Source organism: Neomonachus schauinslandi, chromosome 1 (assembly GCF_002201575.2).
Source record: "Neomonachus schauinslandi chromosome 1, ASM220157v2, whole genome shotgun sequence".
Taxonomy (NCBI): Eukaryota; Metazoa; Chordata; class Mammalia; order Carnivora; family Phocidae; genus Neomonachus; species Neomonachus schauinslandi.
The window spans coordinates 56,929,317-56,948,477 of record NC_058403.1 but is presented as its reverse complement, the minus strand read 5'-3'; the positions used below and the strand labels follow the sequence as shown (position 1 = coordinate 56,948,477).

General features: G+C 40.9%; 1 protein-coding gene across 3 annotated transcripts; it reads right to left on the bottom strand.

The window, feature by feature from the left end:
• Nucleotides 1–1,143: 1,143 nt before the first annotated feature.
• Nucleotides 1,144–18,214, bottom strand: LOC110582501 (OX-2 membrane glycoprotein-like). Of its 3 annotated transcripts, XM_021692537.2 has the most exons (5): nucleotides 18,112–18,214; nucleotides 11,277–11,597; nucleotides 8,685–8,957; nucleotides 6,624–6,731; nucleotides 1,144–2,065 (listed from the first exon to the last, which is right to left on the bottom strand). In XM_021692537.2, exons 2-5 carry the CDS (start codon nucleotides 11,593–11,595, stop codon nucleotides 2,058–2,060), a joined length of 708 nt encoding a protein of 235 aa, XP_021548212.2. In that variant the 5' UTR covers nucleotides 11,596–11,597; nucleotides 18,112–18,214; the 3' UTR covers nucleotides 1,144–2,057. The 3 variants fall into 3 exon arrangements, with proteins under 3 accessions (XP_021548212.2, XP_021548211.1, XP_021548213.1); XM_021692536.2 differs by lacking the exon at nucleotides 18,112–18,214 and having other exon boundaries at nucleotides 11,277–11,681; XM_021692538.2 differs by lacking the exon at nucleotides 18,112–18,214 and having other exon boundaries at nucleotides 8,685–8,952; nucleotides 11,277–11,431.
• Nucleotides 18,215–19,161: the final 947 nt, after the last annotated feature.

Genomic DNA, 19,161 nt, shown 5'->3' with positions numbered 1-19,161 from the left:
TAATAAGGAGTCTCTTTGGGAAAGACTCATGAAATCTTCTCATAATGTGGTCTCCTTCTTTGCATATACTTTAAATGATCAGTCTTTAATATTGTCCCTGAGACCATTTCAGGGGGTCCACAAAAGTCAAAACTATTGTTCACAGCAACACATCATTTGCCTTTTTTATGCTCATTCTCTCACAATCGTGATGTGGAACTTCCCAGAAACTATGTGATGTGTAATGTGGACATCATTCTGATGGCTAAGAGAATGCATGCTTGTATATTTTTGTTTTTAAAATTCACAATGTGAATTTTAAAGGTGAAAGTTTCGAATGTGGTAAATATCAGCAAACACTTCTCTTTACAAGAAACTCTCTGGGGTCCTCAATAATGTTTTTTAAGCACGTTCTAAATTTTTGAGAGCTACTGCTTTAGTTATCCTCCCTGATCTGGCAGTTGAAATACCAGGCAGGGTGGTAGCTCTGATTAAATTCAAAACCATAGTAACTTAATCAGTTTGCAAAGATTGATATCTAAAAGCAAAATCAAAAGAACATATACAAGGAAGTGCTCCAAATTGACCAGGTCATGTCCAAAGCACAGTTGTCAACCTGACGGAGCTCTCACTGGCCAGATCGGGGATATCTGATTTGTGACTTTGTGATTAATCAGAAATGTCAGTGGCATCTTCTGGTGGGTGAGAGATAGAGGAGAGAGGAGGGTTTCACACAAAGAGGGAAAATCTAAAGATTATCATTAATGTCCACATTTCCCAAAAGAGTGTCATGAACCAAATATTTAGATTTGACACTTTTAATCATTCAGTATCTTAATACAAATATAAGAAATAATACAGATTTAAATAACATATGAAAAGCTTACTAAATATACAAATATTCAATTCAACAGTGAAAACAACTTAAGCTTTAGTTCTTAGGTCACTGAGTAGAGACAAAAGAAAGCAAAAGATACTGAAAAAGTCAATAATTTGGTCTTGTGATTTTTAAGAGTTCAAAAATGTTCCACTAGTTAGAACAATATAATTTAGAACAAAGGGATTTCTAAACCCAAACATACCTTCTCTGCTATTATGAGAAGTTAACTCATGGGAAAAGAAGCCAGGAGGGAGAAGCATTTGAATTGACTTTAAATTCGAAACTTCCTAAATGCCTGTTTTTATTTTATCATGCATTTTCTTTTGATTTCATAATGACTGGTATAGGACCAGATCCTATTATAAGTCAAATGGGACAGGAAATGCTTTTTTTAAAAACGTGAGCTGCTGGGCTAACAATACTTATTCTTCTATACAAGTAGATAAGTAAAGTTAAGGTTGTCAATGTTATTTTGCAATGAATTCAGTCCCATATTCATTGTGGCAAACGCCAGTCAGAGGAGGACATGAAGAACTGCAGTGAAACCAAGGATTCTAGAAAGACCAGTTACTAACAAACCAGTCAGCAGGTAGTGGACTACCACCACCACATGAGGAGGAAATTGACTCGTGGACCTAAGAACAATATGGAAGAAGAGATGGAACAGCAACAGAAAGGTAATAGGTAGTCTCAGAAAAGTTCTTTGGTCCTTAACACCTTCCCGTGTTCTCCTTTCTCTTTTTCCTTTCTTGATTCCTTTTTTTCCTGCAATTACATCAGTTTTTGGAGCAGAATGGCAAACGATCTGGTCCAACTTCCTAATTTTCTGGATGCGGGTGTGGATGCTCATTGAGATAAAGTGATGGACAGAGCGTTGCCCTCGGTTGGAGCCAGAGTCAGCCTCTGAGTTGTGGCTACTGATTCAAAGTCCAGTCTCCTTTCAACAGCACAACACTGCATTGCTTCACAAAATCAAGTCCTACAACAGACTTGAGAGGTAAAACAACTTCCTTTTGGAACTCCCACAAGCACTGGATAGCTTAGATGGCAGTAGAAAATCTTGAAATTCTTAGGTCTTTTACCCCTACCTCTTCTGCTCTTTATGTCTCTCAGAGAATGACCCTTTTCCTCCTGCCTTCCTTCTGAGTCGGATTCAAGTAGACCAGGGAGTAAATTTTCCAGGTTCTGTGTGATTCCTCTAGGGCTCTGGATAAAAGAAAGATCAAGATATTAACTTCCAACATTTATAATGTCTATCCTAACACATTTGAAGAAGATACATAACAGAAGTGTCAGTAAGCATAGAACACACCTGTGCATATTTCATTGGCAAAGATAAGGACATTCCTGACCCAATGTGATGTGGGGAGACCGTGACTCTCTCCAAGGGACGTAGGTAATTCTAGGAAATAATCTTTTGCAGAATCACTTAGGACTACAAGTAAAAAAAAAAACAGAGAGAGAGAATTCCAAATAATCTACATGTATTTTATTTATAAGACCTTGAGCTTTGCTCTCTGTGGATACTAACTCACTGGACCTTGGGCTGGGAATGGTCACAAAGTAGACCCATGGAGGGCCTTTCCAGCTATCAGGTTTCTCGCACCTAAACTGAAAGGACGTGGACCTCCCTACAAGGCAGGCAAAGACCTGGGATTTTATCTTGGGGCTACCTCTCATTCTCTGTGTAATCTTAAGTAATTCTTTACCAGAAACTGTAACATTTCAAACCTGCCAAAATTCCAGTACCTGCTGTCTGTGGTAAAAAAAAAAAAAACAGAACAGCTCAGGCAAGAATGCCCAGGCTTAAGGTTCTGCTAGTGAGTGACTCTGTCATCTGGTCGTGACATTTTGGTATGATGGATGGCATCTGCCCCCATTCAAGGGTAAACTCTTGTAGAAAAATACGTTGGAATGCAAGATTTCTCCCAGCAGTTTTGACCTAAGCAGTCCAATAAAGGTTGCCCCACACTGTTCTCGTATAAAACACCCCATTTCTTCAGCTTAGAGCTATGAGGAAACTGGGGTAGGGGTGCTGGCTACCACCCATCTAGCCTGCCTCAGGGAGATGTTAAGTACAATTATTACGCAAAGCAAAGATTCTTATTATTTTAGAAACAAATACTCTTTGTATTGTCCTTCTAACTAGTCACCAATTTCACCATCATAAATTGTCCATTGGGCACTTTTGTTATTTGATATAGTACTAAGCTTAAAATAGAAAAAAATGGCGGGGCGCCTGGGTGGCTCAGTCAGTTAAGCGTCTGCCTTTGGCTCAGGTCATGATCCCAGGGTCCTGGGATCGAGTCCCACATCGGGCTCCCTGCTTTGCGGGGAGCCTGCTTCTCCCTCTCCCCCTGCTCTTCTCTCTCTCTCTGTCAAATAAATAAAATCTTAAAAAAGAAAAAAATGGCATGATTCCACCCAGAACACAGTGTTTTATTAACACTGCCATTATCATTGAAAGAGCCCATTTACAGGTTACATTATTATGAAGTGAAGTGAAAGAATTCAGGGTAATTATAGATAATGTGGGCAAGAAAAAAAAAACCACTTTGCTATGAAATAGCTAGACACTTGAAGAAAAAGTGAAATCTGGCATGTGCATTTCATATGAATGTCTAAATTTTCTACTGTTTGCCAATTCTGCCTTGACTTAATCAAACAAAAGAAAACTAGTACTCAAAAATTTCAAAAACTGAGGTGATTATCTGTCTGTTAAGATCTGCCCCAAAGTGAGGTGAGTTTTTGAGAAGCATGTAATCATTGGTGGGTTGACTAATGAGAAATAAAAGGCTATTCTCAAGCTCAAATTTAATTTCATTGTGGAAGGGGCACATTTATGACATCAACTGGGTTTTAATAGCAAGAACTAATATAGAATGGTGGAAAATTTCCCTAGGAAATTTTATTTTATTTTTTCACTTTCTATTTTAGTAATAAAGTACTGGATTTACGAAAGACAAAGAAAAGAGGCTGTTCTTTGAAAACATATCAACCTATTAATCAACCTATTATCTTACTGATGTCGTTTCATGGGAAGTAACTACAATGATCCCATCAGGACTGATACAAAGAGAAATTGCCTCTAAGTCATCATACCTTCCTCCAGAGGTTTTCACCTTCACTGGTGAAAAGAACACAACCATTCTCTGGCATTAAACAGAATCGCAAGAAAAAGTGATTTTTCTACAAAAGTGACATCATCATTAGAGATCACTCCTCTATCCCAAAACTATAAATTTGCTTGTGCTTTTGTGAGCAATGAATAAGTGATTTTGATCTAAATAGACTTTGTTGTTGCTGAGTCACACTTACTTAACTAGATTTGTCTTACCATGGGGCGGCTCCCTGGAGAGGATTCTTTTCTACTCACATTCAGTGAGTTCAAGAATGAATTCATCAAGAATGAATTCATCCCTCCTCTCCTCCTTCTCTCTCCATGAACTTTGAACACAAGCACACACACACTCACACACATTCAGTTCCCCTCTTCACTTCCTTATTTCTGAGCACATCACCATTGTTCCAGTCACTGGGATCAGAAACTTGGTGTCATTTTTGACTGATCATGTTTTCCTGCCCATCCAAAAGTTTTAGGTGTTCAGGAGATGATGGAAAGAAAAAGAGAAAAAAAAAAGAAAATCCAAAGTAAGGGTAAGGAAAGAGGAAGCAAATGTAGTAGGTCCATTGGCTTTCATCACAAATTGATAATCAGAATTTGCTACTTCAAGAAATTTAAAATGTCAACATCTTCTATGGTTTTCTTCCCTTTCGCCCAACTTTTGTTATAACTTCAGTTTTGATCTTGAGTGTTTAAGTCTCCAGCATAATCGACACTTCGTTTTACTAGCTATTTAAGTAAATGGGACCAAATCATCTGGCTGTTAAAATATTTGAAACCAGCAAAAAAATTCAGTCCCCCAAAATGTGCCACTGAACATTCAATGTAATTAACTGATTTGACCGTATGTCATGAAGACATCATCAGTAAATGGCAATCCCAGTGCTTGCAAGATTCTGTAGAGGTTCAGGTGTTTATTTTCATAAATGAGAAAAAGCCTAGAAACAAAGATAAGCTGACTCCCTTTGCTTCAACTAGAAAAGACATTGAACAATGATGTTTCCCAGAAAACCCAAGCTTACTTAATGAACAAAGGACAATTATTTTGCAAATGCCCCATTCTAGTGGAATTCACCTTGGGCTTGAATAGATTGTATTATAAGATTCTTGTCCAACAGGGACTTTTTAAGATGAATTTGAACACTTCATACTTCTTTCCTCACGCTTTCCAAAAGAGTACAACAGTAACAGCAAGCTAGGATTAAAATACATGCAACCCAATAATGCCTTTCAAGTCAGGACTCCAGGGCATCATAGCTGGAAGAACATTCCGGCAGAGGTCAGCAGACCAAAACCAGCGTTCTAGTCCTAAGCCTGTTGTTAACTAGCTGTGCGACCTTAGGGAAGGAAGTCAATTTCCCTCTCTGGCTTCAAGTCCTAATGGGAAAAATGAAATGTTTGGATAAAGTAAAATCAAACAGCCTACTGCCTTTGACATTCTGCAGAGCACTAATGAATTCTATGGGCTTATGTTTATATGCAATAAAATTATCTGATCTGTAATCTCCTCTTCCCACAGAACAGACACTTTTATCTACTTTTGCAAAAGGGTCATTGACACTGAGGATTTGTTGCTTTTCTTATAAAATCACAAGAATTAATCTGGTACTTGTATAAGGCTTACGCAAAATTAAGTGTTCGAAAAACCTACAACATGAAAGATAGCTTACGATTTAACTTTAAAAAACCAACAGTTTTTTTCTTCCCTATCTTTCAGTCATCCGAGATGGAAAAAATTCCCGTATCAGCCTTTCACCCTTGGAAATCCCCATCACAGACACCATAAACTGAAGCTTTGCATTAACTTTAATAAATTATGCACTGCCTCCCGAAAACAAAAAAATTTAAATCTCTCTCTCTAGCTGACTCCTCTTGTTTTATAGCTTCTCATTTTATAGTATCTCCCAAGGTTTTAGACTCAGCATTTATGAGGTACTGAAATTACAATAAGAAAAAGAGAATTGAAAACGTCACTTTGAAAATCTATCTGTCCATCCATCCATCCATCCGATTCATTCACTGTCTTAATGAAAGTTTATTGAGAACTTCATATACATAAGACACTGTGATAGATGTTGTAGGGACAGAAAGAAATTTATAGTCTATAAGGACAGAATGACATGACAGAGTTAATAAGTGTAGGTCACCTGTAAGCTGCCTATAGTATTTGAAGCATAGTAGGAGTATAACATAGAAAATACTATTTAATTAGTGAGTATACTGGACAATTTCAGAGTCTCTTACGTGGACTAGCTGGCCCAGGGAGCGCTCGCTGTAAAAGGAAAAGAGACTGTCCTTCTTGTTAATGGGTAGAAGAACACAGTGTGGATACGGAGACTTCTTTCTCTGGTGTGGCTGTCAGCTGACTCTACAGGGATTGGACATTGTCTACATTTCCTCTCATCGACCCTTACTCTCAACTTACAAATAATTAGCCATTAAATGATCGTAGCAAATAAAAAGCAGAAACATCCAGTTTAATGTCCAACTGCAAAAAAATGACCCCAAAAGTGTTCTAAAACACCAGCAACAACAAGCAGGACACATTGTTGCCATCCCTTATTTACATCTTCCTGGGCTCTCCACAGTGCTATTAAAAAATCATTTGTTTCCTTCTTTGTACTTCCTATGATAACTTACCTCGGTCTTGGTTCCGACGACGTTTCCAGTATAGTAAGATGGAGATTAAGACCAGAAGAATTACCAAGGAAACAATGCTTAACAAGAGCGGAACTGAAAACCAAAATCCTATAGACGGTGAAGGGGGGAAAAAGGAGAAACAAAGTCATAAGCAGAAACCATTGAGGCAAAAAGTGATAAAGCAATCGTTGTGATGAGCTTTTCCTAGAGTGGAGCTTTCGATGAAAATTATCCTCAAATATATACCTATTGATGTCTCCACTCATGGTTTCATATTATTTCAATAACATTTAGTTAATAATAATCTAACCACGTTTTCTGTGGCTACTATCTCATAAGAGCTTTGAATGTGTTATTTCATTTAATCCTCAAAACAACCCAAGAGTTAGGTATTATTATCATCATCGCACATATAAAAACAACAACAACAACAGCAGAACAAAAAACTGAGGCTCAGAGAAGCTAAGTAAGCCCCAAATCAGCGTAGTAAGGGGCAGAACCAAGGCTTGGTCAGAGGTCACAGCCCATTTAAAATAATATATTTATTGAGGAAGTTGTGGAAAATACAGAGACATATAAAGGAAAAAAATCATGGATTTCATGATGCCAACCCCAGGAGTAATTCATCTCAATGTTTTTATTGTATTTCTTCTAATCTGTGTCTTTGTTATTAAACCTCTTTCCAACAGACAATAAACGCAGCCCCTCAGTGTCACTCCACAATCCTACAGCGGGGGAAGAGCTTCCTGATTTGGGAGTTTCCAGCATCTTCCTCATACTTCTGTAACAGGATTTCTCACATCATAATTCAACCAAGCCCCTTCAGACAGAGATGTGTCTAACTTCCATGGTTCCAGTGCTTGATAAATGCTTGAAGCATGGAAGACTTTCAGTAAATGCTCGCAGAATAAACAAACATTACACAAACGATGTATAAACATTATAAACGACGTAAGTAGATTCTGGCATTCTTGGACAAGAAGACATGTTCCTTTTCAGGTTCTTGCTTTTCTGGGAAATTTACCCTCTGCCTTGGCTGAAAATGAGGATCTCTTCACAAATGTCCAGATCTAACACTACAAATCTTTTGCCCAAAATTACCTAAATGTTGACTTTTTGATTAGTCTGTTTTTTTCAATAACCCCCAAAATGACTATAGGAAATGTTCCCTAGAGGCAACCACACCAATAAGGCATTCAGGGGAAAGTTTTCCCAGGCTTTAGTGCTTAAAATGCTCCCTGGAAAAAAAGCATCAGTACCTTTGTAGGAGGCTTATTAATGAGAGCCTCGTCCAGAGCTGATGCTTTAGCCACACAGATAAAGAAAACCGTGGCTATTCCCAAAGCATCTTGCCTAAAACTGCCGCTCCCTCTCTTCTCCCGCCCACAGGCCTCACTTCCTGTGTCCATGAGGCCCAGAGCTAGCAGCTTAGAGAGAAACACAAGAAAGCAAAAGCAATCTTGCTCAGGATGCAGTTTGTTTCAAAGGGGTGAGGAAAACATCCTCACATTGGCCCCTTTCTTAAAAGCTCTGTGGCCCTGTTCTACAGCGCAGAGGATGCAAAGCCTTCCTCATGGACGTCACTTCTTCCAGGAAATCTTCCTGCTCCCTCCAGACTGAGCTGATCCTCTCCTCCCCACTCTCAATCCTCCCGGGTGCAGCGTAGCTTTCTTCCTGAAGCATTTCGCACGCAGTTGTGTAATTGCCCATTGTGTTATCCGCAGTAGAACAGAAGCTTTCTGAGCACAGGGACTGAGTCTTGCTTACTGTCGCATTTCAACAGTCCCAACACCTGGCACACAACAGACACTCAGGAAATGGCAGCAGCATGGAAAACTAAAGGCATGGATGGATCTCAACAAAAGCGTTTGGTATGTGGGCAACATACAACAGTTACCAAAGTAAAACTGGCTTTACTGGTTTCCTCAACTCTGTTTTTCTTTCCCCACTTACTCCATTCTCTCTCTTATTAGCTCCTTGGCTAAGAGGCCAAGAGGCTCTGCAGAACATTCACCACTTTCCAGTTGTGTGTACACAGATGCAACTGCAGCCTTCTCTTACCTTTATGCACAGTTTGCATGACGCTGGTCACATTCCCCAGGTGCAGCACCTGGCAGACCACCTCCTTCCCCACTTGACGCTTGGGGTCTTTGATCTGGAGAACGCTCGTGACAGACGTGGTCCCATTGGGGTGAAAGAGAACCTCAGTACTGTTTTCAATCCCTGACCCAGATACCTTCCAGGAGATCACAGGGGCTGGGCGGGCATTGGCAGAGCAAGTGATATTTAGGTGGTCTTCGAAGAATTTATAGTGAAGGAACACTGTGGGCTGTACTGGGACAAAAAAAAAAAAAAATGATGGTCTGCCATCAGTTAAGCCCCACATTCTCCTCAGAGGAGGAAGGAAGATCTTTACAGAAAGACACTGGGGGCTCAAGGGATAAGGTGGCACATCCAACCCAAAGTGGAGCTCCTCAGTTCTTCCTGTGTCTAATCCTCTGGCTGGCAGGATGGAAACTGGCCTAAGACAGCCCTGTAACAAGAAAAATCCTCTCTGTAGTTTGTCTGCAGGGGAATTAGCTGAATGGGGCGGGGGGGTGGGATTCTTCTTTCCCAAATGATCCAGAGCCTAATATTCTGTTCTCCATTTCCATGGGCAAGGCAGCATCTCTGGCTTCTTCTGGGTGTCCCTCTCATAGTCTGACAATGGTCACCCGTCAGCATGGCCATAGAGGTAGGCTGCACTTCTCAGAAGCCCCAGGGCGGTTTCAGACCAGAGAGCCCGCAGAGGGAGTGCTTAGAGATGGCCTTTCAGAGCTGGACCAGGGAATGAGATGCAAGGAGGAGACTTGGAAAGTCCCTGCTTGGAATATCTACAGAAAATGTAAATTAGAAATTCACTGCTGATAACCAGAAAATCACAGAATGACAGTTGAAAGGACCTTGGAGATCACCTGATAGAATTAAGACAAAATAGTTTATGAGAAAAGCACATTATTTTAGTCCAGCTGTAACCCTGTTCCCTTTCAAAAGTCCCTTGACCAGTGAATTCATTTTCATTGTGTACTTTCAATGTGCAGTTCATCTCTGCTGAGCAAACACGAGCTGGCTTTCCTGTGGTTACTCTGGAGCCTACAAGATAATTAAAGGGCAGGAGCGAAAGGAAAACCTGGTCTGTGTTTAGAGGTTCAAGAGGTGGGTGGGTGGCAGTGGGTTGGAGGAAATGGGCCCAGAGGGACTGTGGCTTCTTCCAAAGAATACCCAGATTACTAAAGTCGATGGGCACTAGGGGAAGACAGATAAAAGTGAAGGAAGAGGAGTATGGTTGACATGGTGAGACTGGGTGGCAGGGTTCTCTGGTACATCCAAGGAAGCTATAGATGGAAGCTATAAGGTATGGCTGGAAATGATCCATGTGGAAAAGAACAGGATTACTATCCAGAAAATTCAGGGGAGTTTGGTTTTCAGGTAAAAAATAATACAAAAGTTTATGGGTAAAGGAGGGTAAAAAAGAGAAAGATGAGAAAAAAAAAAAGAAAAGAAAAAGTAATAGAAATGAAAAAAACATCCACAAGAAGGAAAAAAAAGACAAGTGAGGAGGTAGGAGGAAGGAAGGAAGCAAGGAAGGAAGGAAGGAAGGAGAAAAATGGAGAGGAAAGAAGGAGGGAAGACTGGAGGGAGAGGAAAGAGGAAAAAGGACAGGGAGACAAAGAGACAAAGAAAACAAAAAGATAGAGTCAAGAAGAAAACCTGACATAAGATCCTGCAGAGAGGGCTCATTATAGGCAAAATAAGTGAAAGAAACCTCGTTTTTTTTTTTTTTTCCTGTTGCCATACCTCCCTTGCACTCTCGTTTACTGATCCTCCTCTTACCCCATGTCCAATATTCTTGGTGTGCTCAAACTCTCACTTTAACATTCCTGATAACCCTGTCTAAATTTCTCTTTTCCCTTCTAAAACTACTACCAAGTGTGTCATGCTCCAAAGTTACCCCTTATTCCCACTTCTCAATTCTTGATCCCAGCTATGTGTCAGTTAAATGGAAAAGAAACTTGTCAAACTAAGCCTCTTGGATTGTAAAAGAATGCTTATTATCCAGTTAAATACCTAGCTGACTGGTATGAAGAGCCTCTGAGGTATATCCCAAGAGAACTGTGTTGAAACAAAATGAGAGGGACCACCATAACTGGCTCTGGGTAGGCCCAATCTGGCTCTGTCCTCAGATCCAAAAGTGTTAAAGCTGTTAGAGACCCTACAGATGATCAATTTCATACTTACTGTGCAGATAGATAGACTCTGGTTCAGAGAGTGGGATAGGACGCTCCCAGGGTCACATGACTGCTAATGGCAAAGCCAGGTCTGAATCATACCACTACTTATGAAGAACCTATTATCCTCACCATGGTCCTTAATTTACTCTTGCTGAGAACACCATTCCTCAGAGCAAAGATAACCCCAGGCAGAGATTCAAGGTAGCCCCATGAACTTTCCAAATAACCATAAGCACAGTTATAACAGACATGAAAGGCTAAGTGTCTTCTCATGAACTTTTCTGAGGTTAGGATCCTGAAAAACTAGCACTACTACCAGGTTCCAAACATTCTTGAAAATGACATTTCTAGCCAGAGACAATGTATTCCCAGAGATTCTCACCAGAGAGGCTGAGGCAGGTTGTTCCTGAGATCTTCCCAGAACCAAAAGTATTGAAGAGGCACTTGTAACACCCTTCATCCTCCAGGGTGGTGTTCCAGAAGGTAATGGTTGAGTTCTTGAGTTCCAGCTGGGTGATGTTTATCTTGTCTTTATAGGCAGGCTGGACCACAACCCCATGGTTCTTGCTGAAGGTGACCATGTTTTCTGGGCTAACAGCCTTGATTTTCTGCCATGTCACAATCAAGACTTCCTCGGAATTTTGCAGAGAGCATCTTAAGGAAGCAGGTGTGTTCAGCGGCTTTTTTTCATTTTGGGTCATGACTTTTATCATGGAATCATAAAAGAACATTTATATTTTAAAATTTAATACATAAAAATACACATTTTTCTGATTTAAAAAATGCATGTTCAAAGTTAAACATAGAAAAGATAGAGAAAAATGCAAAGAAAACATTTACCTACATCCTTGATGTTGCTAGAGAAATATAAGTTCAAATACATTTATTCAATCTTTAAGAGTAACAGAGTAAAAAAACAAGAAAGCAAACTTTCAGTGACAGAAATTGTGCAAAGAATCCCTGTAAGCTGAAAGCAGGTAGAATGGGGTTGGAGATGCAAATTGCCAGACAGAATAGAAGCATCACCAGGAGTGTTCATGCCTAGAGGTGCTGAAGAAAGAAAGGGCCAACGGACAATTGGCAGAGTGATCCGTTTAGGTGAAGAAGATGTAACAGGCCTATACATTCCACACACACACACCCTATAAAGAAGGGTCAGCAATAGCAGTTTTTGCCTCCGGGAAGCAGTGGTGAATATAGGAACATAAGGTAGAAGAACATGCGGGACAATGCTTCAGGAGGCTACATAGTACCAGATGGCTTTGACAATCAAATAACAATTTACTACGCATTCCCACATTTTTACTTAATGCAATGCAGAATATAAGGCATGACAATAATTTCTTCCCCCGTCAATGCTGGCTACTCATATTGATATGAGAGATGATTCAATAGGAAATCTTAATACAATAACAACTAGGCAGACATTTGAGAAAGCTGACTCAATGAAAGAATAAACTCTACAAACCCAGGAACTCAAACTAAATGAATAAAGACATAATGAATCAAGAAACACTTTGACATGAATAAACATGATCTCTTAAGTATAAAAAGAAGCCAGCATTGTAAACAGTAGAAATTAGAGTTGTAGAAAATGACAAATATAAAATCTTAATGATTTGGCTGATTTAGGAGAATGGACATCACTGAAGGGTCAACTAGTTAAGTGTGCTTTTGTGCTACATTCTTCCCAGAATGTAGCACAAAAGCATAAAGATATGGAAAAAATTCAAGAAAAATTCAAAGACCTGGAATATTTCAATATCATCACTGAGACTTAGAAGAAGGGAAAAGGAAGAATGGGAGACAAAAACGCTGTAAGGGACAAAAATGTATTTTTCAAAATGATAAAAGGAGCAATCTAAAATAAGATATATACATTATGAATCTTTATGTTGGGACACCTGGGTGGCTCAGTCAGTTAACCATTCAATGCTTGATTTCAGCTCAGGTCATGATCTCAGGGTCATGGCATTTAGCCCCACATCAGGCTCCGCACTCAGCAGGGAGTCTGCTTGAGATTCTCTCTCTCTCCCTCCCCCTCCATGTTCTCTCTCTCTCTGTCTCTCAAATAAATAAATCTTTAAACAAACAAACCTTTCTGTACCTAACAACATAAGTGAAACATATAAAAAGCCATAGAATTGAAAAGAAAAATTTTAAATCCACAAAAATAATGGGAGAGTTTTCCATAGTTTGCTCAGAATTTTCACTTCCACATATTAAAAAATACAGATAAAGCAAAAAAGTCAAATGTAAGGATGAGAAGATTTGAAAAATGAATATTTATATATAAATCATTATATATATAAATCATATGTGTATGTGTATATAGGTATGTATTTATAAACTTTTACCAAAAGAGAACATACAATCTTTACAAACATTCCCCCAAATTGAACTTGAAATAAGATGCAAAAAAAGCTCTTACCCTATGACCTTGAACACTGTCCACAATGTAATAAACAAGAAATTTACATACTTTTTTCAACTCTAATTACACCAGAAGTCATAGCAAGAATAATCAATTACTATAAATGACAAGGAGAATATAATGTATTAAAATCCATAGAAATTGATAAAGCCATCTTCAGAGGGAAATATTTAATCTTAACTTCATTAGGAAACGAGAGATTGAAAAATGAATACACACGTATATTCAAACATCCCCCAAAAGATAAAAGGAGTGAATTCATATAGATAAAAGCACAAATTAATGCAATGGTAGACAACATGTAGACTTAATCAAAAACACCAAAATCTGTTTTTTTTTTAAATGAATAACACAGAGAACACGTTGGCTAGTATCATAAAAAAAAAAAAAGAAGCAACGTCCTCTCAGTGGCCCTTCAACAATGTCAAGGATGAGAAGGTAGGCATACCAACAGACACAAATTGGAACCCACGAGTATTGCAGAAGTGTAGTTGTAGGGAGGTGTACTCTTGGTAGATGTGAAAAGCTCTGGAGGCTATGCCTGTTGTTGGGGTTTTCTGAAAGTTTGTTGAGATTTTGCAGAGCAGAGATTTGAAGAAATTGCTGCTTTTAGAATGGAGCGTAGAAAAGGAACCTGAGCTAGAGTTTTAACTTCTTAGGTGATTTTTCTATTTGACTAAGAAATAATTTAGTGGAAAGTTTACAATTCTTGGATGCTTCTATGGAATTCCATTTAGATTCCCCCAAGTCCGTTGGTAAAGCCTGTGCCATGGATGGTGGGAAGCCTGCCCTGTCTCCACCTGTGAAGGCTGATATAAAGCAACAGCACATGGAAGGTGATAGAAGGTCAGTGGCGAAGTGAGGGGTGGCATCCCATGGAACACAGGAGAAAGGTCTGGCACAACTAGGAAACTCAACAAATAAGTGGACAGCACAGGCGTATGCTTCATATAGACTGTGAACCTAGGTAACCTCTAGATTTCATTATTTTCCATATTTTTCTGTAAAAGAGGGGGCATGCCCAATTTAAAGGCTTACTGCCAGATTACCTTCTAAAAAGGGTATATATTCATTCATACTCCCCAAGCATTTCCATATCTTTATAAACATAGGGAATTATATTTAAATAATATGTAAAAGTCATTTGCTTTGATAGGTGAAAAACATCTTAATTTAGAAAGAATTTCTTCACATCTGGTTTTATCTATGGAAACAGTTTCTAAATAGTCAAAGCCTTTTTCCACTTCGAAAACAAAAATGTGTAAAGCAGAAAGAACCACTCCCATTCCTCTAAGCAAATTACATGTTTAAATAATTCACGCAGACAAATGAACTAGCACAGCACAAACAACACTAGCCAGATGTCTCCACTCCAGAAATTGTGCTCCCTGGACCCCATGCAGGGGAACTGGGTATCTTTTTACCTTTCGCCCTGCATAGCATCACTGCTGCCAAGAACCAAATCAGTCTGTAGGTAGACAGATGACAGAAGAGCCTCCTGAACACCTGAAGACAGAAAGCAAAGCAAAGACATGGGCATTTGCATGTGGACAAAAAGCTAAGGAAGCTTCAATTTCATGGCTACCTCAGGGAACGCTGCAGCTCAAGTTTTAACCACCAGATAACTTTGGTTTTGTGGATGCAGAACTGCAGACTATAAATGGAATACATAAAAGAGTGTGCTCAGGATATGGGAAGGGAAAAGCAGCAATATGGCTCCTCCATTATGGCAATCCCTAGCAATTTGAGGCCGCGCTCTCAAAGCCACCATTGTCAAGAGCCAGGCCTCAAAGACGTGGGATGGTCGGGGAAAACAAACTGCCATAAATACACACAGAAAACACGGAGACTACAAATGCTTTCATCCACTTCCCAAAGAATCCACTTCTGTTAACATTAAAGACGGAACTCAGGGGGGACCACTTTGCAGAAAGATAAAACTGCCTTGGAGTTTGCTGAAGTAGATTTCCCTGAAAATTCTGCAAATTTTATACGAATTGCCCCTTTTAAAAAACAGTAGTGTCCAGGGGCACCTGAGGGGCGCAGTCAGTTAAACATTGGACTCTTGGTTTTGGTTCAGGTCATGATCTCAGGGTCCCAGGATCAAGCCCTGTCACCAGCTTTGCATTCAGTGCAGAATATGCTTGAGATTCCGTCTCTCTCTCTCCCTCTCCCTCTGTCCCTCCCGCTTGTGCGTGCTCTCTCTCTCTCAAATAAATAAATAAATCTTTAAAAAAACAAACAAACAAACAGTAGTGTCCTTATTTTTTTTTCTGCATTGCTTTGTTTTCATGTGTCCGGGAAGAAATCTTTGGCATTTTTACATGGTGACATTTAATTGGATGTTATTCTGGGTATCATTTTATTATAAAATGAGAGGGTGGATGTAGACAGACTAACTACAGTAGCCCCATGGATCCATTCACTTCATCTACATGTGTGTGTTCATAAGGGTACAGGCAAGAAATGTAATTTTTCCCTATATTTTTCTGTATTAGAGATGTGTAAGAAATGTAGGTCTCTCTGTATTTTTCTTTACCTGAGTTTCATTGTTATTTCATGTTGCCATTCCAACTAGAGGTAGAGACTTCACTGCAGTCAATATCACATCATCTCTGTCAATTCAGCCCCCTGCCACCCCCGCACTTCACAAGTGTCCCAATCTCTGGCATTGCATCTCCATTCTTGGGGGCTCACACAATGCCAAGCCATGGGACAGGGCTACTAGTCCTTGGTTACAACCATCTATCCACGGTAGCATTCTCTAAGATGGCTGTGTTCCCCTCCAGTCATCATGGTCATCGATTTGTGCAATTAAACCTTGCACTTAGAAAGTGTCTTCTCTCATTCTCTTTCGTTCTCCTGATTCCGTGCCCCTGGGGTGGACAAAGGGAAATTCTACAAGCTCTTTGCCTAGATGCCCATGTATCTATCCATCTCTGTTTTACTCTTCCCTTGTCATGATGAGGAGGCTGGTCTCTTTCCACAGTTTCTCCCAGGAAAGCAAGGCACAGATGTTTCTGTTCTTGGATTTCAATAGCTCCTTGTAAGTTCTATTTACCATCCTCCTGAACTCCCTCCCCATGCACCATGATCAGGCACAGGGCTGCCTTTTCAGAAGGCAAGCTTGTGTCTGAATACAGACTTTAATCAGGCCCTCTTTGCTCTCCCAGCCTAGAAAATATGTATTTCCCCTAGGGTCAGGAAAGCTGGTTCTTCCATCTCCTGCGTTCTTCCCATCTGGAATAACGTATGTCCTTGGTTTTCCAGTGTTTAGGCTTTTAAAACTCAAATGCTTAGGCTCTTGCTGTCTCAACACCTTGGCTTCCAAAACTAAAGTCTTCTTTGGCATTGTAATTCTCTGCCATTTTTTTTTAACCATATGCCTCTCTCTCACATGGAAACCCAAATTCTAGCAAAGATGATGAGGAATACAGAATGGACTGGCTCTCACAGTGAAAATTTGTGTTTTAGGATAAGAGAGAAAGCAGACGCACACCAGAACACAGTGTGTGAGCTGGGAGCCAAGAATGTCTAAGAAGGAAAACACAATGATTGAGGCAAGGGAATTAGAAGGAAAGCCTTGCTATTAAATATATACATAATTATTCTGGCTGATGAGTGGGGTTAGCACAAATACCATATGTGTGAGCCAGGACAAATGACTTTACTTCTCCAAAAGAGGCAACATAACAGCACCAACCCTTCTATTGAAAAGACTAAGCAAGTTAGTACATGGAATGCCCCCAGAATAGTGAGTGATACGAGTAAGCACTAAATAAATATCGTTGTTATTTCATTGGGTTGCTATGAGAATTAAGCATTGAAACCACTTAATACGGTGTCTAAGATACAGTAAATCCCAATACATGTTAGGTAACTAAAAAAAAAAAAAAATCCATTGATCAAACCACATACAAGGAGTACAAAATGAAAATGGAGAAATCCACTTCTACCCCTTGCCAGGAGGGCCAGGGTTCCCAGGGACCTGGTCTTGCCAGTAAACCATATATGAAAAAAAAAAAGAAAAGAAAATACCTTGAGGTATTACTTGTATTTGGATTTTAATCTTGTATTGTTATTATTCTTTTCAATTCTCCCAATATAAATAAAAATCTACTCATTCAGTTTGAGCCATGTAAACAGATCCGGAATAAACAAAATGTCTGTCTCTCTTGGATACCCTGGGGTTTAACCCTGATTTATCTGGCCCTCTCTGGCTCCCGAGGCAAAGGACCGAAGGATGGAGAAAGAGGCCGGTGCTTCAAGGAGGGAGCGAGCTCTGAGCCCTGAATCCTGCAGCCCCCACCCCAGCTTTGGGTGCCAACACGAAGCCAAAGCAGCACCCGCCATCCCCTTCTTGGGACAGCATACAATAGGATGTGCTTTCGTGCGCTCGGGTCGGGGCCAGGGAGCACAGCCGCCAGCCTGCCCGGAGGACCGGCCGGCCGCCGGCGCGCGCCTCCCCGCCCAGGTCCCCTCCGAGGACAATGATCTCGAGAGAAGCGTCTCCGTCTCCGAGGCCCCCGCCTGGCGGCATCCTTCTAGGACAACTGGCACAGAGAACCGGGACTCCGGGACCAGCTTGGAAACCACCCTTCGCGAGGCAAAATCCTATTCTCGGCAAGGCTAGGCGTCGCGGGGAAAGCGCCCGCACCAAGCCCAGCGCCCAACCAGCCCCGGGCGAGCCGCAGCCGGACGCACTCAGGCCGCCGCCGTCCCCAGGGCCGCCGGCGCGACATCGCCCGCCCCGCGCCCTCCTTCCACGCCCGGCCCCGCTCACCAGCCTCCCCATGGTCGCTCCCGGCCGCGCGCGGTTGCCGGCTTCAGCTGGAAAGCCCAGAGGATCTCACCGCGGCGCGCCGAGCCCCTCCAGCTCAGGGAGGCGGGCCAGTCCCCGCCCCGGCACGGAGCCATTGTGGCGGTCCACGCGCCCTCAAGTACTCCCCACAAGAGCCCGGCCTCACGGGGTTCCGGTTAAATTCCCCACCTTGAAACATTTCCAGTTCTTAGAGGTGACGATTGGGGAAACTGAGAAAGCACGGGGGGTGGGGGTGGGGGGGAATACACTTTTTCCATTTTCATTTGACAGGGACAGAAAGGAAATGGGGGAGGTGAGGAGTCATCGGTTGGGCCGCAGCGCTCAGGAATGGCAACCTGCATTGTTAAGCAGGTGTGAAATAACAGGAGGTGGTGAAACCGAGAAAGAACAAAATGGAAAAGGAAAGAAAAAGGCTTTTCTTCGGGGGTCTGGGAATCGCAGTTCAGGGAGCACGGGTTCCGGGAAACTAGAAACGTGCTGTGTTCTAGTAGGGAAAGCAAGGGGTTTTATGAAAAAGAAGGAAGGGGTGATGACATGAGGCAGATAAAGAAAATAAGGGGAAAAGGTGCTAATTTGGTGCTGACAGCCACTTCTGATAACTATTGCTTTATTGTTGCTGTCCAGTTAAGCTGTCCCTAGTATGTGTTAACTGCCTATACTGTCTTCGTATGACCTGAATGCCCGCTGCTGTGTTGAAATTTAACTGTTTGTAAAACTGTTGTCGCTTCTGGCTCAGTTCAAGAGCTCATTAGTTGGAAAGGAAAATGGAGCATCAAGATGGATTTTCTCATGTCCAGAAATTTTACACAATTCCACACAGGCATGTCAGAAATGAAGAATTTTGAGAAATGTTATTCAGTTTCTCCAGATGTCACCTATGAAAATAAAAAAAAAAATGTTTTGAGGCTGAATTTAACCAACAGACGCTTTTTAAAAACAAATGCACATTTATTTTTATCCAGAATCAAATTTTGTATTCAAGCAATCAATTCTGTAATGATCTCTTCTTTC

What these genes read in the sequence shown, in the direction of transcription:
- LOC110582501 (XM_021692536.2), bottom strand. Translation starts at nt 11,625, where the DNA reads ATGTTCTTTTATGATTCCATGATAAAAGTCATGACCCAAAATGAAAAA. An exon ending in AACCTGCCTCAGCCTCTCTG is followed by an intron (nt 8,958 to 11,276) that starts GTGAGAATCTCT and finishes TTTTTGTCCCAG; the next exon opens with TACAGCCCACAGTGTTCCTT. An exon ending in CATGCAAACTGTGCATAAAG is followed by an intron (nt 6,732 to 8,684) that starts GTAAGAGAAGGC and finishes CACCGTCTATAG; the next exon opens with GATTTTGGTTTTCAGTTCCG.